General features: G+C 43.1%; 1 protein-coding gene across 1 annotated transcript in view; it reads right to left on the reverse strand.

Moving 5' to 3' along the window:
- Positions 1 to 246: 246 nt before the first annotated feature.
- The window catches only part of CDK2 (cyclin dependent kinase 2), a 36,419-nt gene continuing 9,992 nt past the window's right edge, over positions 247 to 26,673 (reverse strand). The window contains exons 2-7 of the mRNA XM_082246887.1: positions 14,402 to 14,479; positions 13,212 to 13,332; positions 11,663 to 11,833; positions 10,877 to 10,978; positions 9,162 to 9,365; positions 247 to 545 (exon numbers count right to left, since the gene is read on the reverse strand). Of these exons, the coding sequence (XP_082103013.1) occupies positions 444 to 545; positions 9,162 to 9,365; positions 10,877 to 10,978; positions 11,663 to 11,833; positions 13,212 to 13,332; positions 14,402 to 14,479 (778 nt within the window). The 3' untranslated portion in view covers positions 247 to 443. The remainder of the gene's footprint in view (positions 546 to 9,161; positions 9,366 to 10,876; positions 10,979 to 11,662; positions 11,834 to 13,211; positions 13,333 to 14,401; positions 14,480 to 26,673) is intronic.

Consider the following 26,673-nt stretch of genomic DNA (forward strand, 5'->3'; position numbering starts at 1 on the left):
ATGGAATGATTGAGTGCATATGCACTGTCATTGGGCAAACTGTTGTGTGCCTTTTTTTTTTTTTTTTAACAAATACACTCCAATGTGTCTAGGCTACGAGGTTTGTGGTACATGACATTTTTACAGTGCAGCACTGTTACAAGTTAGTTTACACAAATAAAATGCACAGAGTTTTAGGAACAATAAAAAGTCTGTATTGCTCAATTATAGGAAAAAAACATGAAAAAAACAGTTGGAAGTGGGCATACTAGCAGTGTCTAAAATACCTTGTCAGTCTTCTGTACAAAAATCAGTCCTTCCAATGGCTGTTTGGATGGACACTGCAGTATAGGGTAATAAATAGCAGGGCATGACACACTATCATTCAAATTAAGCCCCGTTTTACATGTCGAAGCAACCAATGCCTTTCCATTACATATTAGGTTTCTTTATATGCCAATAGTCTAACTAAGATGTGGAGCAGGCCTGCTGACATCACGGAAGAAAGGATGCGATAGGGCAGCCTTAGCAGAGATCCGCTTGTTGGAATCATATTGTAGCATTTGCTAAAAGGAAAAAAAAAAAAACGTTTAGAAAAAACAAAGCCACAATTTAGAGGACCACATACACACTACTTAGTACTTAAGTCTATATAAAGTATAATTGTGTCTGCAACCCTGACTTACAGTACTTTTTAGCCTAAATGTTTTCCGCAAGTAAAAACAAGCAATGTTCTTCCTTTAGTATGATATCAGATCGGAAAATTAAAAAGCCCTGCCTCTACAAAGCAGGCAGGGTAAAATCCATGCGTTTATCTCTGCTTCACTCTCCATGATCCATCCACCTCAGCCAATCCGAGGAAGCTTTGTTTTCGATCATAAAATACAAAATCTCCCTGTGAAAGTATGAGCACCGCTCAGACCGACTATTTTGTTCCAGCAGTGGGACAGTAAATGCCCATCCTGCCGCTGAATCTCTTAGTGAAGTAAATACGGTAGTTTGTTTGGACCAGCTTGGTCGAAATGACCCATTTAAACTTCACTAAAATCAGGAGGTCACCTTTAAAGCCATAAACCACTTGGTCATGGATACACACACTGGCATCTAATGAACACCATGTTTTGAGCACCAATTGAGGCTTGTCAATTAAAGTAATACCATTATGTCACAGCTTTAGGTAAAGACTACATACGAGTTGTTAAGCTATCAGCTTTCTGTTTAGTCTTTGATAGAGTAGAGAAGGATTAGAACTCCTGCCAGATTTTTATGACAGTCTGTTCCCCCTGTGGAGATTCACTCACTCTGTCCTGATGACCACTGTCTGATACAGAAAGTGATGGGAAATGCAACATTTTAGAGTTTCACTGGACCAGTAGGTGAGGTTTTCAAATTGGGGACATACACTATGGCCTGATAACAACTATCTAAGATGGAGTTTCTCTCTTTCAGATGAGACGCTAACAGCAAAGAAAGCACGACAGGGTTTTAACCACTTGCCTACACGGCATTTTCACCCCCTTCCCATCCAGGCCAATTTTCAGCTTTCAGTGCTCTCACGCTTTGAATGACAATTGCGCAGTCATGCTACACTGTACCCATATGACATTTTTATAATTTTTTTTCACACAAATAGAGCTTTCTTTTGGTGGTATTTAATCATCTCTGGGTTTTTTATTTTTTTACAAAAAAAAAAAAAAAGAAAAAAAGTTTCTTTATTTTCTGCGAGTAAATCTTGAAAATAAATAAATTTTTCTCCTTCACTGATAGGCTGAACTGATGGGCACTGATGAGGTGGCACTTCTGGGCACTGATGAGGTGGCACTGATGAGGAGGTACTAATATGCCGCACTGATAGGCGGCACTGATGAGCATTGATAGGCGGCACTGATGAGCACTGAGAGGTGGCACTGATGGGCACAGAGGTGGCACTGATGGGCACAGAGGTGGCACTGATGGGCACAGAGGCGGCACTGATGGGCACAGAGGCGGCACTGCTGGGCACAGAGGCGGCACTGCTGGGCACAGAGGCGGCACTGCTGGGCACAGAGGCGGCACTGCTGGGCACAGAGGCGGCACTGCTGGGCACAGAGGCGGCACTGATGGGCACTGGCGGGTAGCACTGATGGGCACTGGCGGGTAGCACTGATGGGCAGCACCATCAGTGCCCACACAGTGCCCATAGTGCTGCCAGTCAGTGCTCATCAGTGCCTAGATGAGCAGGCACTGACTGGCAGCACTATGGGCACTGATTGTGGGCACTGATGGGGGGCACATTGTTTTTTTTTTTTTAACTCTGCAGTAATCAGGGCACTGGTGATCAGTGACCTGATTACATTCCACTGTGTCCCCGACGGCTGATCGGCTCTCCTCCTTCCCCACACTGCAGTCTCCGTGTGAGGAAGAAGCGCTGGCGATGAGAGATGATCTCTTATGTTTACATGAGATCATCTCTCATTGCATGGGCCGATCACGTGGTAAATAGCCGCTGTGATTGGCCATTTACCACGATCTGTGATTGGCTGTGTCCAAGGGACACGGCCAACACAGATTTTCCCCGATGCGCGCTCGTGGGGAGACTGTCTCTTGGAGGCCGTATAAAGACGGCCTCCCGGAAATTCGAGTCCGCGCTGTAGCTGTACTTCGGCTATAGCGCGGATGGCAAGAAGTTAATAAGGGCCGAAACAACTTATCGAATATGAAAAGAATTGTCAACTATTTTCATAATCGATTAGTTGGTCAGTCGATTAGTTGGCCTGCATACAGAATGCATTATTTGTTTACATATATCAGGAAATACAGTGAAGCACACCTATAGCTCAATACACCCTCCATACATGTCAGTAAATGCCTGAGAACTTGTGACTGTGTGAGAAGCAATGCCTCATGGGACATGTAGTCCTGGGCAGGAAGTGAGTCGTTATAAAAAGGCAGAAGTTTTTTTTTTTACCTTGCTATAGGGGCACTCTATAATATACTTTGCAGCTTGCTATTGGGGCACTCCAGAAGCGGTCTGTGGGGGATCCCAGAAGAGGAGAATTAGGGCTGCTCTGTGCAAAACCATTGCACAGAGCAGGGAAGTAGAACATGTTTGTTGTTTAAATAATAAAAATATATATCACAAAAATATATATCACTTTAAAGACTCTGTGCAGGGAAGATCAGCATCTGAACCCAGAGAAGGTCAAGGCTGATAGACTGGAGGTAATATAGGGCATTACAATTACATTTAGCCCACATCGAGTTAAGCACCATTTCAATCCGACTTCACAGACATCTGCGTGGGTTGCTGCACAGATGTCTATGGAAATCGCACCCCCACAAATCGCCAAAAGTAGTACAGAAACTTTTGGTAATTGGTGCGGCGCCGCAAAGTCAGCATCGCACCGATTCGGATGGTGCTGTTACCTGCAATTGGCTCCGATTTGACATGTCCAATTGCATGTCAAATGTGAACATGGCCTTAAAAGTAAACTTTTACCAGTGTGCATTTAAAATGATCAGAGCCATGAAAAAAAAAAGATAAAAATAATATCACTTTAAAAGATCAGCATCTCCACCTAGAGAGTCTAAGTCTCAGCTTTTAGTACTACTTTAATACAAATGATTTACATCACCCTTCATATAGCTTCATGTTTGACTCCCAGTTAAAATGCCCACATATCCTACTTCTGTGTGTATTCATTATTATATATAGGATATAAGAAATATATATTACTTTCACTGTTTCACAGTATAAATGAACCCCTTTTATAGTAGCGATTATCTTCTCTTTTTGCATTATAAAGGGCTCATTTTAGTTTAACCCCATTATGGCAGGTAATGCAAAAAAAAAAAAAGCATGCTGCTGCTACTGAAAGTCTTAAACCTGGTTCACACCTATGCAATTTTGATGCTTTTTGCAGAAACGCACTACAGTTCATTTAACATTGGTTTCCTATGGGACACGTTAACATCTATGCTTTCAGCCGCTGTGTATTTGGAAAGGGTCATGGACTTTTTTCAACGCAAAATTGTATTTTGCTTTTTTAGTTTAATAGACTTAAATGGAGAAGCTGCAGAAAATCAGCAGAAAATCTGCCCAACAATTGGCCATTAAAATAAAAGCATATAAAATGCAAAACACAAATCACATGTGCAAAAAGCACTGCAGAAACAGATCAAAAGCAAACTGCATATATGGAGGCTGAAAGGAGGGTCCTGACCCTACAAGGGAAGCAGTCTCATTTCATGGATACTTGGACGGGGTGGATGTTTTACTCGGAAGAGATCCCTAATGATTAGTTTACTGGGGGTGGGATCCGGGGGGCGTGTATCATTGTTTAGGACCCAGAGATTCCCCCTTATGGCACTGCTTCCTCTATGGCCGTGTCTCCTCTAGGCTGCTTAGTTCTCTCTCTTCTTTCTTTCTACTACTCTTTTTTTTTTTTTTCCCGGCCCCTCTGAGGCCTGGGTTTGTTCTTTTTGTTTTTCTTCTTGCTTTCTGTGTTTGCTGCTTTCATTTTTTCAACATGCAGTAACAACAGCAACTATGCATGGTGATTAGGTTTACTGGAGGCCCTGGTTATGAGGGGCCCCTCCGGAGGACTTTCTCCGGGGCCGGGCCCTGCCAGTGGTGCAGGGGTTGGTTGAGGTTCGCCTCTGTTTGGCCAATAGGCACAGTCTACAATATGATAAACCTGTCTTATATGCCAAGGTCTTTCAAGTTCCATCTGCTTTATAAGCATTGTTATGTATTCATGCAAGCTGCATTTTCTTGTTGATTACTCCGCTTTACACTTTGTCTTGTTGTGTTTGTACCTTGCAAATTGTGAAAATAAAATAAAGATTTAGAAAAAAAAAAAAAAAAAGCAAACTGCATAGATGTGAATCAAGCCTAATTCTGGTCATATACGTATCGATTTTTGGATGAGAATATTCATCCGAAAAATCTTTGTACATTCACTGTATGAAAGAATGTCGTTTGAAAATTTTATTTGCTTTTAACATTCAGCTTTAAAAATTTGTGAACGAAGACATTGTTTTTGTATGGCCAGCATAAGTGACAGCAGGCGCAGGTAGCTTTAATCAGGTTCACCGGCCTCTGACAAGGGAGTCTGTCATACATAACATATTACAGTTCTGTCTGAAAATCGGAAAAATGGTCTTTAAATAAAAAATTTGATCTGAGTGATATTTACCAAATTCAGGCTCTAATAGTATATACAGGATATCTCTTCTGTCTGTTATTCTCAGAGTGGTTTGGAGATTTTGCTCCCTAACCATATACTGTAGTGGGTTATTTATATTTGCCACTGTATATAGATAGTGGTAATATAGAAACTTTACATGTTAACTACATATTAACGAAATGATACACCTCATGTTTAAGGTTATCATCCCATTGAAACAAATCGACCAACTAACCGATTATGAAAATAATCGTTAGTTGCAGCCGTAGTTTTAAATACTTCCCCCACTATCTCAAAATAAGAGAAAAAGAAAAAAAGAAAAAAAAAAAAAAAGTTTTGGCTTTACAGACACTTTAATTATTTCTCATTTTACAAAGTTTAAATAAAGACGTACATGAACAATGAAAAGCACAATGGAGAGAATGCATTTAGAAACACTCTGGACATTAAAGCGGAGTTCCAGTCCCCCCAAATCATTTTTTTTTTTTTTTAAATACTCTGCAATTTTAGTCACTTTATTTGTAACATTACTATGGTGTGTGTGTATGTGTATGTGTATATGTATATATATATATATATATATATATATATATATATATATATATGCATATGCATATGCAAAGGGGTGTTTCTGCGCTATAAAGTGATGAATAAATATGTGAAAAAATAGGTAACAAGTGAAAAAAAGCAGCTAACACAAGATCTACAGACAGTGATCAATAATGCAATAATAATAAAAAAGAGTGTAGCCCTAATATTGAACATAAGTATACAATAACAATAAATCATCATCCAGAAGGATGGGAGAAGAATGCCAAAAGGAAAATTATAGTGAATCCCAGAAAGCAATCAAGATAATGGTGAAAGTCCAAAACGAATGCAAGTAGAAATAATGTGATAACGGTCCTTCCTGTGACACCCAGGGAATTGTGTAGATTGGGGACACCACAGTGCACAAGTAAAGGGAGCAGCTTACCAGAGCGCCATGGCTACTCAAAATGAATGAGAAAGCCTCGCCAAGCAAAAGGATGTAAAAGGATGTAGCGTCCTAGCGACACCAGACGCAACGTCCACACGCCCCCTTACTTAGCCGGCCTACTGCTTTTTATGCTGACTGGATACACGCGGGACGCCGCGGTCGGATCTTCAGCTGCCATATTCTATGTGCCTGCTTGTATCGTTACCATTGAGTAGTTTTTTTAATAGATTTTGTATATGTGTTGATGGGATTACGCTATGGTCCTTTGTTTTATTTTCCTCCATACACCCATTTGATCATCACGGAGTGATTATGAGGAACTGACCCTTCCATGGCGCTATCCACTTTCCCTTGGAGTTTGAGGTTTATGTGAAACATCCTTTTGCTTGGCGAGGCTTTCTCATTCATTTGAGTAGCCATGGCGCTCTGGTAAGCTGCTCCCTTTACTTGTGCACTGTGGTGTCCCCAATCTACACAATTCCCTGGATGTCACAGGAAGGACCATTATCACATTATTTCTACTTGGATTCGTTTTGGACTTTCAACATTATCTTGATTGCTTTCTGGGACTTTATTCACTATAATTTTCCTTTGGCACTCTTCTCCCATCCCTCTGGATGATTTATTGTTATTGTATTATTTACTTATGTTCAATATTAGCGCTACACTCTTTTTATAATTCTACAATATATATTATATATACACATACACACACACATATATACAGTGCCTTGCGAAAGTATTCGGCCCCCTTGAACTTTGCGACCTTTTGCCACATTTCAGGCTTCAAACATAAAAATATAAAACTGTAATTTTTTGTGAATCAACAAGTGGGACACAATCATGAAGTGGAACGAAATTTATTGGATATTTCAAATTTGTTAAATAAAAAACTGAAAAATTGGGCGTGCAAAATGATTTAGCCCCTTTACTTTCAGTGTAGCAAACTCTCCAGAAGTTCAGTGAGGATCTCTGAATGATACAATGTTGACCTAAATGACTAATGATGATAAATAGAATCCACCTGTGTGTAATCAAGTCTCCGTATAAATGCACCTGCACTGTGATAGTCTCAGAGGTCAGTTTAAAGCGCAGAGAGCATCATGAAGAACAAGGAACACACCAGGCAGGTCCGAGATACTGTTGTGGAGAAGTTTAAAGCCGGATTTGGATACAAAAAGATTTCCCAAGCTATAAACATCCCAAGGAGCACTGTGCAAGCGATAATATTGAAATGGGAGTATCAGACCACTGCAAATCTACGAAGACCTGGCCGTCCCTCTAAACTTTCAGCTCATACAAGGGGAAGACTGATCAGAGATGCAGCCAAGAGGCCCATGATCACTCTGGATGAACTGCAGAGATCTACAGCTGAGGTGGGAGACTCTGTCCATAGGACAACAATCAATCGTATACTGCACAAATCTGGCCTTTATGGAAGAGTGGCAAGAAGAAAGCCATTTCTTAAAGATATCCATAAAAAGTGTTGTTTAAAGTTTGCCACAAGCCACCTGGGAGACACACCAAACATGTGGAAGAAGGTGCTCTGGTCAGATGAAACCAAAAATCTAACTTTTTGGCAATAATGCAAAACGTTATGTTTGGCGTAAAAGCAACACAGCTCATCACCCTGAACACACCATCCCCACTGTCAAACATGGTGGTGGCAGCATCATGGTTTGGGCCTGCTTTTCTTCAGCAGGGACAGGGAAGATGGTTAAAATTGATAGGAAGATGGATGGAGCCAAATACAGGACCATTCTGGAAGAAAACCTGATGGAGTCTGCAAAAGACCTGAGACTGGGACGGAGATTTGTCTTCCAACAAGACAATGATCCAAAACCTAAAGCAAAATCTACAATGGAATGGTTCACAAATAAACATATCCAGGTGTTAGAATGGCCAAGTCAAAGTCCAGACCTGAATCCAATCGAGAATCTGTGGAAAGAACTGAAAACTGCTGTTCACAAACGCTCTCCATCCAACCTCATGGAGCTCGAGCTGTTTTGCAAGGACGAATGGGTAAAAATTTCAGTCTCTCGATGTGCAAAACTGATAGAGACATACCCCAAGCAACTTACAGCTGTAATTGCAGCAAAAGGTGGCGCTACAAAGTATTAACTTAAGGGGGCAGAATAATTTTGCACGCCCAATTTTTCACTTTTTTATATTTGTTAAAAAAGTTTGAAATATTCAATAAATTTCGTTCCACTTGTTGTTGATTCTTAGAAAAAAAATTACAGTTTTATATCTTTATGTTTGAAGCCTGAAATGCGGCAAAAGGTCGCAAAGTTCAAAGGGGCCGAATACTTTTGCAAGGCACTGTGTGTATGTATGTATAATTATATTTATATACAAGTAGTCCTTCCACTTTATTCTTTAATAAAATAAATACCTTGATCGCGGAAGCTGGCAGGGTCCATGTCCACTGTGGGCATCTGAAGCCTTCCTGTATCTCTTTCCAGGATAAGTGCAGCTGGCTTCACAGCATTCACCTCCCGATCTCGCGCCTGCGCAGTAACTCCGCTGCGCAGCGCTCCTTCCTCCTGACATGTTGCCATAGCAACTCCTCCCGTTCGCATCATTTCCGGTCAGGAAATAGCGAAAGATTTTGGTATTAGGCGACTCCCATGGACTACTGGGATACATGAAGCCGATATCCCAGGTGTCAATGGGAAGCGCCTAATGACGTAATAGGCGGAGGGAGCAGGAAGCGCTCCAGAAGATAAAGGTTTTTAGAAGGAAAAAAAAAAAAAGTTATTTCACAATGAAATGGGGGTGGGAATTTGATTTATTGTATCTTAAATAAATGAGTGGAACTGCGCTTTAATGTACTTTGTTCTACAAAAGCAGCAGGGGTATACAATGTATATTAAGACATCTCTAGAGAGAAGTCCTATTTGTGCACTGATACTACACATTTTCTGCGAATGATTTCTGAAGTATTTAAAGTTTCTGCAATGATAACTAAAATACTTTAGAAACAGACAGCAAGTTAGAACTGCATTTTGAAGATAATGGCTTTTGCAACTTACAGCTAAAAGATTTCTGCCATCCTCATCCAACGGTGGAACCACTTTGCTGAAGTCTTGCCGAGCCCACTTGGGGAAAGTGGATTTATAATCTGGCATCGAAGTAACGCCTGGCCAAGAAGCCTCATCTGGAGTTCCCAGTGTGCGAAAAATACGGAAAAGCTGGTCAATTTCTGAGTCCCCTGGGAACAAAGCTCTTCGGGTGATCTACAACACAAAAGAAGATAGACTTAATTTACAGTTGCACTGCTGTCTTCCAAATGAAGGTCAACTTACCAAAGGATTTATTTGGAAAATACACTTGAGAACAGGAGACACACTGTCATAGCCCTAAACTTCCCCTTTATTTACACATAACATACCACCTTGATGCCCTGGAGCTCATAGGATGTGGGTTAAATGTATCTGGGCAAGTACAGCAATGGATTTGGGAGTGTGGGGGCACAGAGCCATAGGTAGAGTGAGTATAGCAGCTGGAGTTGCTTTATTTTACTTGAGCTGCAGGGAAGCAATTTATTTAATGAATGTATACAACCTCCAGCCAGCCTTTTCTAAATATACAGTGCCAACAGTCATAAATGAAACATAATATCATAATATACACAAAGAGCTACATTTTCCCATAAAAAAATAAATCAAAGAATACCTTCTGTACTGTGCAACCACAGGTTACCTGCACTATTGTAGCTGGCATCCAGTAAAAATTGCACAACCTTAAGGCAATTATACCTTCTGCGTAAAACAGAGTAACGAAAGCTAGTCATACATGACCCATGCACGCAGACAATTAATGGACAGTGTATGGGATTCACTTACCCTTATCCTAAACCAAAAGAAAGTTTTATTTTGGGAACCATGCATAATCGGGATACATTTAGGCATTTATCAATGGCAAGAAAGGACAATAGACTTCCTGCTGAAACTGATGACACAATTGCCATTTTATGGCCTACTTATCTACAAATGCTGGCCATCTTTACACTTTCTGGTAGCTATTTAGTATGCTATTTTCATAGCAGCCACAAGACTATTAAAATGATTTCACTAATCATAAGGCACTTCCGCATGTCCCTTAAGGTGCATCACAACTGCCTGCTTTAGGCACATTCCTTTATCAGCAGAGCTTAGTACGAAAGCTTGATCACAGTCGGCTGAGCCCTCCCAACCCTTAGGCAAAGGAAGCACTGGGTCACTGCTAGAATATAAAAACCACATTCTAGTCACACTATGTGAAACAGACAAGGCCTTCATTCTGTACCAACATCTTTCAAATCTCAGAAGATTGCAGTCCTGTGTTTTTCATCCACGGTGATCAAATATTTGTCTAATTTTAGATCTATCAGCTGCCCGTCTGTAAAGAGTTGCCATTAAGTATAAAAGCCAATAAGCACATACTGCTATAAAGCTTTTCATTACAGAAATCAATTAAATCTCACACTTGGAATTGGCAGGTAACTAGCAACCATATAACTTAACATGATGAAAAATTGTGCCAAATAAATATGGACAAAACCTTTTAAAACACAATTTGTACTTTTATATGAAGTCACATTTTAGCTATCTATTGAAGAGGAGCTCAAGTGCATCAAAACACAATACACTGTAGTACAGCAATGAAGCTGTGGCCTAATCAGCTAAATACTATACAGCCATTACATTGTTTTAATACAAGCAATTTTGCAACAGAATCAGGGGGATTTATTTGGAAACATACATACCATTTCTGCAAATATACATCCCAGACTCCATATATCTACAGCTGTTGAGTAGTACTTGCAGCCAAGAAGAATTTCTGGAGCTCTGTACCAGAGGGTGACCACCTGATAAAAAAAGGACAATTGACAGTAATTTCCATAAGTAAAAACTTCACAGCATTGACAATATGAACAGGCAGGCTTTTTAATACAGAAGAGACATACTGTACAATGTCTCTTCTGTTGTTAAAGTGTTCTAAAGCTGGGTACACACTTTTTTGTTCAACCCAACAGTCAAGAAAAAAAAAAAAAAAAAAAAAAAAGACAGATTGCTGTACTAACACAAACAGTTAGTGCAGCAATCTCCCCCACCAGAACACACTGATCAGCTCTGGTCAGGTGCTAGTTTTCCAGCCTGCCTGTTCGACAGGAGCCAGCCGTTAGACTGCAGCTGTACAAACTGACCGAATGTCAGCCAGTTCCGCAGGATCATGCTCAGCTTTATCTGCCTGTTCAGACTTTACACTGAGCTGTGCACTCACTGCAAGGGTACATTTTCTCTTAGGGAGAAGGAGAGACTGACTATTAAACTAAAGAAGTTTAATGCAAAAAATACATCACATTTTTGTTCTTGTTACTAGGTTACAAACTGCTCCACAGAAAACCTGAGCAAAAACTAGACTCTGAACTACTTCTTCGGTAAAAAAAAAAAGAAAATATTTTCTCTATATGACATTGTCGTCATGAATAGAAAGGTAGTGTTGGATTAATTTTCTAATCTTCTTAGTCAAAAGGATAAACAGTACTTACCTCATGCGTGTAGGTTCTCACAGGCACCCCAAAGGCCCGGGCAAGGCCAAAGTCTGCTAGCTTTATAGCTCCATCTGAATTGATGAGTAAGTTTTGCGGCTTCAAGTCACGGTGTAGAACACGGTGTGAATGGCAGAATGCCAAGCCTTGCAATAACTGGAACAGGTAACTCTGAAAACATAATAAAACATTTCAGAATAGAATGAAAAAAAAAACAGAGAATCAATTGTAACCCTAACAAAAGAAACCTTGCAGGCAGTGCAATACAAGTAGACCTAAACCTTTTTACTAGGGAAATCTGGCCATGACAGTAATTTAGTACAAGGCCCAGCCTTCCTGTCCTTTTTCTGAAAATGTTTAAATAAATGGAGTCACCAACTAGGAACTAGGTAGCCACTGATTTCCCTAGATACCCAAGAGGGTCAGTAAAGGTTATTAAATGATGGATGTGTGCATGAGTATATAAAATATTACACACTGTAAATGTACTGTACATAAACACACACACAGTTTACAAAAACACATTTAACACAATCTTAAATCCTAGAGCATTATGGGTCTTCTAAAGATACCAAAGGTAAATGTTTAATGTCTTGAGGCTCAATTTGCCAGACCAGAACCTTGGATGGAGCGGTCTAAGGGATTGATCCCTCCTACATTTTCACGTATGTGTGTGTAAGTTTCAGCTTGAGCTAATGAGCTGGGTACAGAAAATGACAAAGATTGTGGCTTTCAGTTTTCAGCTAACTGCTTTTTTTTTTTTTATTTATATATTTATATGTTGTGCACACAAAAAAACAGTATGTAGCACTAAGCCCGTTTAGAATGAACTATTTGCTGGACACTGCTGTCTTTACCGCTACGCCACTAGTGTTTTTTTTTAACTCATTGACAAAATGCACGCCACCATGTGGAGGTATGAACTGTGCTACGGAATTTTGTTTGCAGTATTATACCATCTATGATAGGACTAGATTCTTCCTTCTAGTACATAACCATTTATTGAAATTGGGCTTCACTTGCTCTTGTGTTCTGACGCAAGTGAATCGCCAAGTACATCTGTAAAACACTGGGTCCCTAAGATTGCATTTCACACACACATAACTATACATTGTGTGACTATTAGCACATGACATTTCAAACGCAATTTATTCCAAACAATTGTTGACCTTTACAACCTACTAAAGGAGTTCTGTTTGGGATCTAAAAGCCATATACACTATAAAATAAAAAAAAATTAAAAAAAAAAAAAAAAAAAAAAGGAAGAAGAAGAAAAAAAAAAAAAAATGCGGATTTCAAGCTCATTTTCAAAACTAAATTTTGTCATAACTTTTGAGTAAAACTTATAAACTTATGAGTGTGTAACACACAATCTTTATATTCTCATTACACCATGTTCCCTTTCATATGAAATTAGGAGTTGACTCTTAAATCTACAACTTAATTTTGGCAACAGAAATCAAAGTTTGAAAATGTGAAATGAAAGAGCAGTTAGGAACATGTCAGACAAACCACATAGTTTTTAGGTTTTCAGTAGAAGAAAACTCACTTTAACAAGAGCCAGTGGGATTCCTGTGATAGTGGAGCCATCCATAAACTTCTTCAGATCTTGGTTAAGAAACTCGAATACGAGGTAGAGTTTATTCTCTGTGTGAATTACATCCAGTAGCCTAAAAATCACATCAATAACAAAGTCAGAACTACACTTTATTTGCCATATGTTTTCTGTGATATCATCCTGTACGTATAGCTTTGAGGTTCCAAAACCTACGTTTAGCTCACGTGTTTAGCGCTTTAAATAGCAGATTCAGGGGCAGGTCAAACACAGAGTAAAAATATATAAAAAAGACTAGTTTACATAAAAAAAGAACTGTGCTGTGATATGTGCACAATGTCAGCAAGCAGTTAATTAAAACACCACTATTCTAGAGCTGGTAAGGTATTTTGTCAGGATTTAAGTGCTGCTTTGTAAACTGGAATGGTTTTTTCATCTTTCCTTCCAGCCACTGGCGATATTAGCAGTGAAATAGAGCAAGACAGAAACCTAGCAGTAGCAAAGGCTATACTTCTTTGGAAATGTGTGTGGCTATTTTGTGGGCCTCGGACTCAGAAAGCAAAAAAGCTAGAAGTTGTTTTCTGCAGTTTTGTTCTGTGTTGGTAAGCCCTCCTTTACAACTTCCTCCCCTTTAAGCTGCAAAAGCAGCTGACAGGGATGTACCTCCTGCTGATAGCAACCCACTCACCTGAACGGGACCACCCTGCTGCCAAGCCCAATGCATATTGTGTAGGTTTTTAGGGGTTGACAAAGGTCACCTCCTCACCATCTGTTCAATGCCCTCTGAAGAGTGATCCACCATAGATCACTCTTCAAAGGGCACCGCAAATGTAATCAGAAATCTGTAAAATACTGCAACTACTGCTTATTGTTAAAAAGTCTTGTTCACATCAGACAGATTCTGAATACAATACAACACTTGCAATGCTTTGAGTGGCAACCTAACATTCAAAAGCTGTCTGTCTAGGCAAGCGGGCAAATTTATTATTAAAAACAGAAGGGAACAGGCTAGATTAAGCTGGTAAAATTCAGACATAGCAAGCACTTCACTGAGCACGGGTACATAAGATCAATCCAATACAGCTGAGACTGAAAAGACTGAAAAATAAGGTCAGGTTTTTTTTTTTTTTAGTAAATTAAAAAATGTGGGATGTTTCTATAATTAAAAAAAAAAATGTACCTACTTGACTATGTTCGGATGACTGAGCTCTTTAAGAAGAGAAATTTCTCGGATAGCTGTGCTTGGGACCCCTTCTGTCTCCCTAGAGGAGGAAAAACAAAAAAGGTGTTAAAAACTTGAAGAACTTCCATATAATGTCAGATTAAAATTAGCCTACACATTATATTAGTTATTAACCACTTCAATACCAGGCACTTTCACCCCCTTCCTGCCCGGACCAAAGTTTTCAGCTTTCAGTGCTGTCGCACTTTGGATAACAATTGCGCAGTACCAAAATGAAATGTTAATAATCTTTGTCACACAAATAGAGCTTTCTTTTGGTGGTATTTAACCTCCCTGGTGGTCTGATTATGTCAGAATATTTGTGCTAAAAAGCGGTTCATTGTTTTGCATGGAAATCCGTTTTATATTTTAGGCCTGTAATTCTTACACCCCATTCAGACTAGCGCGACTTGTCAGGCGACCAAGTCGCCTGACAAGTCGCGGTCGGTCGCTCGCCATTGACTAGTACAGGACCCGTTCTTATAGGAGCGACACAAGTCGCTCCGACTTAGAAAAAGGTTCCTGTACTACTTTGGAGCGACCTGGGAGCGACTTGCATAGACTTCCATTATGTGAAGTCCCATCAAGTCGCGGTGCACAGCTTCACAGGTCGCCCCTCGAAGTCGGATCGCCTCAGTGTGAACCGGCTCTTAGGAATAACTCACTTAAATCTGCCCAAACAAGAGTCTAATAGACATCCCGGGTATGATAAAGTTTGAAACCTGAAATTATAATGTAAAAATAAATGTAATCAAATTCTTCATGGTTTTCGAAATGGAGATATTTCATTATGAGGGAGAATCCGAAATCCGACATGACCGTTCCAAAGAATGGAGTGGCAAGTAATGTATTGGTTGTCCAATACCACTTCTGCCACTATGTTTACATAAGCCGGCGGGTCTTCTCACCATTTCCCCGATGATCGGGGGAGGAAGGCGGCAATCGGAGCAGCTCCTCCCGTGGCCGGACTCCCGCGCCCCCGGATTTACTAGCAGTCCAGTGACGTAGGTCTATGTCGCTGGACCCAGGGGAGCCGACCTGCCGTGTAATATTACTGTTGACGGTTAGCAAGCGGTTTATAAACACAGACATCCAGTGATGTGGTCGCCCGAAGGAAGGGGGAAGGGGAGAACTTCTGCTCTAGCAGCCCGAGCAGAAGTGGGAGCGGGTACCTGTCAAAAATAGGTACTTACTTCCCCACCCCCCCCCCCCCCAAAAAAAAAAAAAATATATATATCATGCCAAAATGTGGCATGTAAGGGGATGAGGAGTGCTTAAAGTGTAAGTTTCACTTTTGGGTGTAACTCCGCTTTAAGAGGTAATTCCCTATGTAGTGAGCCCATTTTTAGAAAGATCCATTAAAAATGCTGAAGCTGAAAAGAATGGAGCCATCAACCTGGATAAATACAATCTGTGGATATTATTGCATACACTATGAGGAGGTTTCCCTCTTCTAGATAACAAATAGTATTACTAATAAAGTGTCAAGTGTAAAGCCGCAATCAACAATTCATGAACAAGATAAATTAATAAATAAATTATTCATTTATCAATGTCATGAATTGTTGATTATTTATTATTGTTGATTGTGGATTTACACTTGACACTTTATCAGTAATACTATTTGTTATCTAGAGCAGCGCTGATATTTACACTATTTACTTATTTAAGGATTACATTGCCTTAGATCAGCAGCAGCCTAGTATTAGGAATCACATACTTTAAGGCTCCATTCACACCTGGGCGTTTTCAGCTCCAAAAACGCTCAAAAGAAACGCTTCCAAAACGCCCAACAAGTAAAACCCCATTCATTTAAATGGCCCCTGTTCACATCTGAGCGTTTTGCAAATTGCCTGTAGCTAAAAAAAAGTACATGAGCTTCTTTTTGGGCTGATTACCAGCGTTTTTGATAGATGTCAATGAAAAACGCCTGAAAAAATCGTGGTAAAATCGCGGTAAAAAACGCTACGCTCAAGTGTGAATGCAGCCTAAGAGCAGCGATGATACACACTCGCTATATGTTCCCCTTCTTCCCTGATCTTCCACATTATTAAAATGCCATGTCAGAACCTAGCCAAAGAATTCAGCCAAAGATACTGGAGTAGGCTAGATTGGAAGGACCAGAAAAAAAAGCTTGTGGATGTGCTATAGGAAGCGTTTGATATATAGATACAAGCAACAAGGTAGAATATCCAACTTGTATACTGCCATTCTTTCTAACCAAGGTTTCCGATGGTCCTGGACTGCAGCCCACTAATTATGAAGTTCAACGAACAGTTCAATTGACACATTTTTTCCTCTGAAGGGGCAATATTCACCCCTAAATATAAAGCGATATTAAAGTCTTGGGGTTTTTTTTTTTTTTTTGTTTAACCACTTTTGGACCAAGCCATTTTCTAATACTTGTTGTTTACAAGTTAAAATCAGTATTTTTTTTGCTAGAAAATGACTTAGAACCCCAAACATTTTTTTTTTTAGCAGAGACCCTAAAGCCCTAGAGAATAAAATGGAGATCATTCCAATACTTTATGTCACACCATATTTGCGCAGCAGTCTTATAAACTCAATTTTTTTTTTGTTGGGAAAAAAAAAAATGGATTTTTGACTTACCTGTAAAATCCTTTTCTCTTAAGTTCATTGACGGACGCAGTTCCTGATGCATATCAGTAGGGTTATACTGCACCCTATAGTAGGACGACGCTAGGCAGAAAAAAAGTTCTGGCTACGCCTATGGGCAGTCCCGGAGGGTACACCCTCTCTCTTACTGCATAGCATGTCAGTTTTGTATCAAAAGCAGTGTCAGAGAAGTAACACCAACCCAACTCAAAATAGAGGGGCAGGTACTGCGTCCGTCAATGAACTTAAGGGTCCTTTCACACAGCCGCTCCGTGTGAAAGGTCCGCTGTGGGACTTTTTTTTTTTTCCACGGAGCGGATGACATTTCTGTCATCCGCTCCGTGTGCCCGCATATCATCCCATCCGTTTGCGGATGATATGCGGACATAATGTAAGTATATGGCACTGCGGATGTCAGCGGATGATACCACTGACATCCGATTTTCCTTCCTTTCCGTTTTTTTACACGGAAGAAAAAATAGGGTTCTGTTCCATTCGAAAAAACGGAACAGAACTGAAAGGAAGGAAATCGGATGTCAGCGGATGGTATTCCGCTGACATCCGCAATGCCATTCACTTACATTATGTCCGCAAATCATCCGCAAACAGATGGGATGATTTGCGGAGACACGGAGCGGCCGTGTGAAAAGGACCCTAAGAGAAAAAGATTTTACAGTAAGTCAAAAATCCAGTTTTCTCTATCGTTCATTGACGGACGCAGTTCATGCATATTAGTAGGGACGTCCCAAAGCAGTGCCATAAAATGAGGGGTGGGAACCTCAGAGGAAAAACAAGTCCCCAAGGCGAAACATAGCCAACCAGGCAACATAGGTCTTATCAGAACAGCAAGATGAGGCCCACCTGAAACACCCTCAAGGAAAGCCAAAAAGCCCTCCAAACAGCAGCCAGCAAAACTTTGCAGCCAAAAGGAGGCATTCGCAGATGTCAGCACATCCACCTTTTAAAATTTGGTAAAGGGGCGAACAGACGATCAGGTAGCTGCCTTGCAACCTGAAGCCCAGATGCCTGCATGGCGAAAAGCCCAGGAAGCACTAAGCGCCCGAGTAGAATGCGCCGAAACAGGGAAAGGTAGAATCTGACCCTTAATTAAATAAGCCTGCACCACTGTCTGATCCATCTGGAAATAGTCGCAGCAGACGCAGGCAGCCCTTTTCTTGGGCCATCCGTGAGTAAAGAGAGCGAATCTGACTTACGAAAAGACTCGCCAAGTACACCTTGATTATCCAAACTATATCCAGAGTATGCAGTGCACATTCCTTAGGATGTTTGGGCTTAGGACACAAAGATGGTGATACAATGTCCTCGTTCAAGTTAACACTAGAAACCACCTTCGGAAGGAAGGACGGATGCGGACGAAGTACCACTTGTCTCCATGAACCAACATATAGGGAGAACAACATGACAATGTCGCCACCCTGCGTGCAGAAGTGTTAGGCAGGGGAAACCCCCGAATAGTTGCAAAAGGAGGTCTTTGAAGAACCGACTGCACCAAATCAAGGTCCCCAGTTGGTGACGGAGGTTGCACTGGAAGTACCAAATGTTGCACCCTGTGGAAGAAGTTACACACCAGGTAACGGGAGGCCAACGGCCTTTGGAAGAAAATTGCCAAAGCCAAAACCTGACCCTTGATAGTACTCAAGGCCAACTTTTGATTAACTCCCCATTGAAGGAAAGCCAAGATCCGGGCCACCGGAAAAAAAAAAAAAAAAAAAGATCCGGGCCACCGAGCAAAAGCGAGGGGGAACCCAGAGACTCACACCACGCAATATATGACCTTCTCGTAGAATGATAAATCATCCTAGAAGTCGCTTTCCTCGCTTTAAGCAGAGTGGGAGTCACTGAAGCAGACAATCCTCTGTCCTTCAGCACCTGGCTTTCAACAGCCAAGCCGACAAAGCCAGCGACCATAAAGCAGGACGGAAGATTGTCCCTGGACACAATAGATCCTCCCTCAGAGGAAGTCTCCAAGGAGCGTCTGCGACTAGCCTGACTAAGTTGGCGTACCAAGCTCGGCGAGGCCAGTCCGGAGCCACGAGAATGACCTGAATCCCTTCCGCCTTGATCCTGCGAAGAAGTCTTGGCAGCAACTTGAGAGGAAGAAAGGCAGACAGCAGCTGATACTGACAGCATGGTGCCACCAGTGGCCTATGCCAGAGGGTCCCGGGAGCGGGCCACAAACCTCTGCACTATCCTGGTAATGCAACGCCAACAGATACACATCTGGAGTGCCCCAACTAAGGCACAACTGCTGGAACACCTCCGGATGTAGGGACCATTCCCCTGCATCCAAGCCTGTCGACTGAGGTAATCCGCCTGCCAATTTTCCACACCTGGAACCTGAGCTGGAACAAGGCACTCTGCCCAACTTAGAATGCCTGTCACTTCCAAGGCCGCAAGGACACCCTTCGTACCCCCTTGGTGAATGACATAAGCCATGCTCATGGCGTAGTCCAACTGAATGCGCACTGGACAGCTGCAAGGTGCCCGGTCCAGTGAACTAAGCAAAGGAGTGTTGCTCTCAGCTCCAGGACATTGATCAATAACCTGGAGTCCTCCAGGGACCATACTCCCTGAGCAGAGAACCTGCCGAGGAAGGGATTCAGGTCATCCTCCCCACCTGGAAAGGCTTGCATCCGTGGTGAAAATTGTCCAGTATAAAAGGGAGGAAGGATTTCCTGCTTGGACCGAAGCCACCAGATCAGGGACTCCCTGGTTACGTGGCTCTGCTGGATCCGAATGTCCAGAGAGTTTGGATTCTAGTGCCATTTGAGAAGGATTGCCTTCTGGAGAATCCTCGTAAGGGATGGAGCCAAAGGGACGGCCACGAAAGAGGACACCCTCAGTCCCAGAACTTGCATGCAGTTTCGAAGGGACGACCATGTGCTGGACAGCAACAGCTGAACCGCAGTCTAAAGTTTCAAGAGTTTTTCCAGAGGGAGAAACACCCTGGCTGAGGACCAGTCCAAAGTCAGGGACCAGGGACGTAATCCACCCAAACTCACCCAGAGTTTTCATGGTGACTTCCAAATTTGTCGTCAGCACAGTAGGGGACTCCACACGGAGAAGCAGATCGGCCAGGAACCCAGGACTGATATACCCCGCTGTTGCAACAGCGCCAGGACCAGAGCAAACACCTTGTGAAGCAGAGGCGAGACCAAATGGTAATGTCACAAACCGATAGTGTCCCTCTCTCACGGCAAAAATGGAGAACCTGTTGGTGTCCTGCACATAACGGGATGTGAAGGTAGGCATCTTTGATGTCTATGGAGGCTAGGAATCCCCCTGATGTAGGGAATCCACCATTGTGCGAACCAATACCATCTTCGGAACCATCCAGGGCCATTAGGTCAAGCCTTGTTGAACCAGATCCTGTACTGCCCCATAGAGCGCCAGCAAGCGATCCGGATGCAGACGTATATTGGAAGGGAAAACCTTACGAGAAATGGATCAAAACTCGATCTTACAACTGGACAGCATGACCTCCTGAACCCAGCTGTCTGGGATCCGGGCCCGCCGCAGGTCCGAGAATCGGCAAAGACGTCCCCCCCACCCCATATACAGGTGAGGACGCACCTTCAGGTTGAGTAGGCCTTGTCCGCAGGTCTGGAAAAAAAAACGATCTTTTGTTTGCCAGACCAGGGTCACTTGGAGCCACATTAGGAAGTCTTGAAGGACTTTGCCTCATCGACTCTCCACGAGGAATGAAGAAACTGAGCCGAAAAGGAGGGACCCCGCCTATGACGAGGGTCCTTACCCTTGTTAGCCTGTGGAAGAAAAGTACACTTCCCTCCGCGAGATCCTTAAAAAAAGTCATCCAGGGCAGCGCCAAACAGGCGGTCCCCCTGAAAAGGCCTTCTTAGAAGTTTGATCCGCAGACCAACACTTCAGCCAAGTATACGCCGGATAACCACTGCCAAAACCTACAGGTGACCCAATAAAAAGGAGCCGCGTTCAGCGCGGCATCGCAAACAAATTGCAGCCCCTGATCCAACAGCTCCCCCAAGGCAGGAGGGACTTGCTCCTCACCAAGTCACGGCGTTGGAACTCTGGCCATCAGTCAGTCTGCATGGCAAGGGCAATCTTGAACACTGTTCTCAGTGCAGAGCCCGTCGGAGTACAGATCACAGGCGACAGCCTCCGTCATCCTATCCCCCAGGTCCTTAAAGGACAGAGTTTCCTCCACTGGATTAACGGTAGCCTTACTCAGCCTGGAGACCGGTGGGTCCACCTTAGGTGGTAGTGTCCACTTCTTTACCAGAGACACCTCAAAAGGGTAATGTCTAGCAGCAGCTTAGACACCACGTCTCGGACGGTCCCCTTCTTTTATCAGCATGCTAGCAAAATAAGCTGGGAAGGGAAAAATAATTTCCGCTCCAGATGGCATGTGAGTGCCAACGCAACCTGCTCCCCAGGCGCTGCGTCCTCCAAATTGCAGGGTGTCACGCAGAAACAACCAGTGCATCCACCAGCACCTGTATATTGCTCAGCAGGGGAGGTAGAAATGTCATTCTCATTATCTGAGGTGGTAACAGTCCCGGCAGGGAGACCCACGTCTGCAACAGCTGAGTCAGACTCCGAATCCGAGACATCAGATGAGGCAGGGGGTAGGTGGAGATAGTTTCTGCGCACCTCGCCCTCTCAAGGCCACCTCCACCCGGGACACAAATGCTTCCAGAACTGCCGAAATTGCAATGGTGGACAGTTGGGATCCAGAGAAGGGCAACAAAAATAATTAGGGGAATGAAGGGCGTCGGCTATGAGGATAAGCATTGAACTTATTCTCTCTGGAGAAGAGACGCTTGAGGGGGGGATATAGTGCTGCAACGATGCGTCGACGTAATCAATTACGTTGACGTGCATGAAAGGCGTGACATCACACGCCCCTGCTCGCATTGCCAGCTGGGCCACTGCATTAATTGGGGCCGCTGCAGGCTGCACTGCCCCGCCCCCGGCCCCCGCTGCGCTCCAGTCCAGAGTATCCTTGCAAGTACTGAATCTGCTGAACATAACCTGACACAGCCAGGAGCAATGAAATTCTCCATAGAAATGTGATGGATCGGAGTTTGTGGTTGCACTCAATGTTACATTCCGGATACATTTCTTTCTCGGACGACTAATGAAGAGGAGTAGATGGTAGCCCACCCATCATCTCATCTCTGCACACAGGACTATGGCAGGTGGCTGGTGAGGACCCTAGCATAAGGAACAAAGGGAATACAATAAGACACGTGGCCACTCACTAAAACTAGAGGAAAAACGGTTTAACCTTAAAATACGAAAGGGGTTCTTCACTGTCAGCGCAGTAAGGATGTGGAATTCGCTTCCACAAGCAGTCGTATCAGCAGGGAGCATCGATAGTTTCAAAAAACTATTAGATGGGCACCTTAAAGACCACAACATACAGGGGTATACAATGTACTAACACACACACACACACACACACACACACACACACACACATCATAGGTTGAACTGGATGGACTTATGTCTTTTTGACCTCACAAACTATGTAACAAATCTTTCCCCTAGTTTTTTAGATGTGATAACTTTTGCACAAACCAAAAGGAAAATTGGATTTTTGTTTTACCGTAAATTCTTTTCTCTGAGTTCATTGACTGGACGCAGTCTCTGATCTTCATACAAATAGGGTTATAATGCCCACTTCAGAATTCGGACACTGGGCAGAAAAAAGTTCTGGCTACACCTATGGGCAGTCCCAGGGGGTATACTCCCTCTCCCTGCTATAGGATGTCAGTTTTGTATCAAAGCAGTGTCAGAGACAACACCAACCCAACTCTAATAGAGGGGCGGGTACTCGTCCATCAATGAACTCAGAGAAAAGGATCTTACAGTATGACAAAAATCTAATTTTCTCTATCGTTCATTGACGGACACAGTCTCTGATCTTCATATCAGTAGGGACGTCCCAAAGCAGTGCCATAAAAATGAGAGGTAGGAACAGCAGAAAAATAATTCCCTAAGGCTAAACCATAGCCAACCAGGCAACATAGGACTCATCAGAACAACAAGATTATAGCCACCTGAAAAACCATTAACCACTTCCCGCCCTTCATATAGCAAAATGACAGCTCTATCCTGAATGGGGGAGGGGGGGGGGGGGAAGAGAGACACCACACTACACCAGGAGGCCCAGAACGTCTGCACAGCACGTGTCTGCAGCCGTCTCAGTCCAGAAAGAAAGATCTGAGGATCAGCACTAGGGTATAGGGAGGGACTCCACGAAAATAGGCCTCCAGGAACTCCTGAAACATGGCTACCAGTGATTCCTATTACAAATCCACCGCAAAATGGCCTTAGGTTGGCATGCCGAGCTACTGAGGACCCACCAGGACAGAGGGGAACCTGGGGTTGTGAGGGTCTGACCGTCCTAGGGAGGGAGCCGCGTCCCCTCCAAAATCCGCCAGGGGGGGGGGGAACATTTACTCGCCATACGAGGAACAGGCAGGCGCCATCTCCAGACAGAACCTTTCTCCACCAAAGTGGGGGGGGCTGTCGGCCAATAGGAACGCTGCGACTCGGGCCTACACCCGGTCGTATGCAACCTGGCGAGATGTTTAACTCACGGGGCCAGCCCCCGTCCAGTTGGACTATGTCACGGCTGACCTAGTGCAGGCTGCGGTGACCACTGGATCTTTATATGCAGCCTGTCGCCCAGATTTGGCTTAGTTGCTTGTAGATCTCACAGGAAAAAGAAATATGGAGAAAAAGCTAACTAGAATAAAAAAAAAAAAAAAAACTTTGCTAGGACCAGAGATCCCAGCAAGGAACTAGGTCCTTACTCCTGACTAGGCAGATTAAAAGTAAAATCCTATAGCAGGGAGAGAGGGTATACCCCCTGGGACTGTCCATAGGCGTAGCTAGAACATTTTTCTGCCTAGTGTCCTACTCCTCTAGGGGACAGTATAACCCTACTGATATGAAGATCAGAGACAGCGTCCATCAATGAACAATAGAGAAATATGCTTATTAGGATTTTTTTTTATTAAAAATATGAAAAATGTAGCAGAATACAAATTGGCCTAAAAGGATGAAAAAAAAAAAAACATTTTTTGGGGGGAATTTTATATAGCAGAAAGTGAAAAATTGTTGTTTCTTTCCCACAATTGTTGCTCTTTTTTTGTTTTGTAGAGGAAAAAAAATAAATAAAAATCGCACAGGTTATCAAATACCACCAAAAGAAAGCTATTTGTAGGGAGAAAAAAAAAAAAAAAAAAAAAAAGAGGACATGACTTTTATTTGGGTAAAGCATTGCACGACCGCACAATTTCAGTTAAAGTAACGCAGAGCCGACTCTCCAGCCACCCATTAAAAGGATCCCGTGGTGAATCCGCCGCTGGGCCTACTTTTAAGTTAAAATGGACCACTGGCCGTGTAGAAAAATACCAGGGTTATGGCAGCAACTCTGGAATTTAACATCTCCACTCATTGGCTCACTGACTGATTGACAGCAGCGGGAGCCAATGGTGCCCGCTGCTGTCTCAGCCAATGAGTGAGAGTCCCAGACAGCCGAGGCTCTTGTGCAACATCGGTGGATCGAGATGGGTCTCAGGTAAGTATTAGGGGGGCTGATGCACACAGAAGGCTTATCATCTTATTGCACAGAATACATTAAGGAAAAAAAAAAAAACTCGCCTTTAGAACCACTTAAGGAGATTGCAGTTTCCATTAAAATAGAAAACAGAGTTAGGTACCCAACTCATTTTCGAATAAGTCTTCCAGGGCAGCATCTGAGCTCCTCCCACCTGAAACAGGAAACACAATGGTCCATCATTATATAAACTTCAGTCATACCTTCTGCCTCAGTATTATTAAAGCACCAAAGGGAACCCACTGTAGCTAACCAATCCTCAGAAAAGCCCCTTTCAGTGAGAGTCACTTGTCCTAGCATTCTTCTAGTAGGTCAAAGTGCGGAGAGGAATACTTTCAGCACCGTAGAGAGGTCCCATGTTGGCGCTCTGCTGTATTTTACGTGACTCGCTTTCCTCAGAGAGAGAAGCAATCTCGTAATGAGTGTATCCTCTGCTAGCCCAACGTCGAGGTGGGAAGATAGTACAAGAGGTCACCCTCTTAATGTATTGTGAGATTCCCTTGTCAGCCCCCTCTTGTAAGTCCAGAATTGTGGGAATAGCCCCCTCCTTGGTGACTTCCTTTTTCTTGTGCCAGAGGATGAATTTCTTCCTTACTTTTTCATAGAAGGCTCTGGTCACCAGTTTTCTGCTAGCTATAATGGTGTCAATCACACTGCTAGACAAACCTTTATTTTGCAACCTCATCCTTTCAGGAACCAGGCTGAGAGCTTCATTACCCTGTGGTTTGGGTGTTTGACTGGTCCCTGTGACAGGAGATCCGGAACATCAGAGAGTGTAGGTGAGGTTGTGTGCTGAGGTTTTTAGGTGACTGAACCATGGCCTCCGAGGCCAGTAAGGTGCAATGAGCATTACTGTTGCCCCTCCTTGCCTGACCTTTTGTACCAGCTTTGGTATTAAGGCGGGCCAGGGGGAATACATACCCCAGATAGTGAGTCCAGTGTTGGCTAAACGCATCTATCCCGATGTTTCCATCCTTTGGGTTTAGGGAGAAGAACTTTGGGAGTCCATAGAAAGACCTCGGTTTAATGACCACTCCCGTCTGTCTTACGGTTTTCCTGCTTAGAAAATCTGCCAATATGTTTTCGGTCCCTTTTAGATGGATGGTGGAGATGGATCTGAGGTTTTTCTCTCCCCATAATAGAGCCGTTTCTGTCAGTTCCATGAGACGGGGCGACTTTGTTCCCCTTTGTTCTGGTAGGCCAAGCTTGTGGCATTGCCCGATTGAAACCTGACATATATGCCCTGAATTGCCAGTTTAAATGCCTTTAGGGCTTTGTCTACGGCTTTTAGCATGCTTGGGCCCAGTGGGTGTCCCACTTCCCTTGTGCATAGTGGCCCGACATATGCGCTCCCCACCCTAGGGCACTGGCGTCCCTTGTGATCTGTACTGGATCGTCCTGTGTCCATTAGCAGCCTTTGAGATAAGTCAGTGGCCTGAGCCACCACTGTAGTGTAATTTTGATTGCGAGGAGAATCATGTTGGTAGCCTCTAGGGATGCTGTCCTGCCATCCCATTGGGCTAAGATGTGGTGCTGCAGTGGCCTCATGTGGAACTGAGCCCAGGTTATGGCAGGAATTGAGGACATCAATGGTCCCAAGACTGCCATGCCTCGTCTTACTGTCATGAGTCTGGCCTTTGTTAAGGACACCTTTGCTTTCATGATCTTCCTGATCTTTTCTTCTGGCAGAAAAAAATCTTGGTTATACTGTCATCCAGTATGTAGCCCTTTGGCTTGGTGTTCGTTGCGATTTTTCTTCGTCCACTATCCACCCTAAGCCTTGGAGGTAGGATATGCTCACGTGCATAACCGGTCAGTTCGTCTGCCGATTCTCCAAAGAAAAAAAAGATTGTCTAGGTACGGTATGACTTGTGCTTTGCTGTCTTAGCCCTCTCTCAGTGCTTCGACCATTATCTTTGAGAAGATTCTGGGCACTGAAGAGATACTGAAGGGTAGGGCCGTGTACTGAAAATGTACTGTGGTTACTG

Source organism: Pelophylax lessonae (genome assembly GCF_965119305.1).
Source record: "Pelophylax lessonae genome assembly, chromosome: 2".
Lineage (NCBI taxonomy): Eukaryota > Metazoa > Chordata > Amphibia > Anura > Ranidae > Pelophylax > Pelophylax lessonae.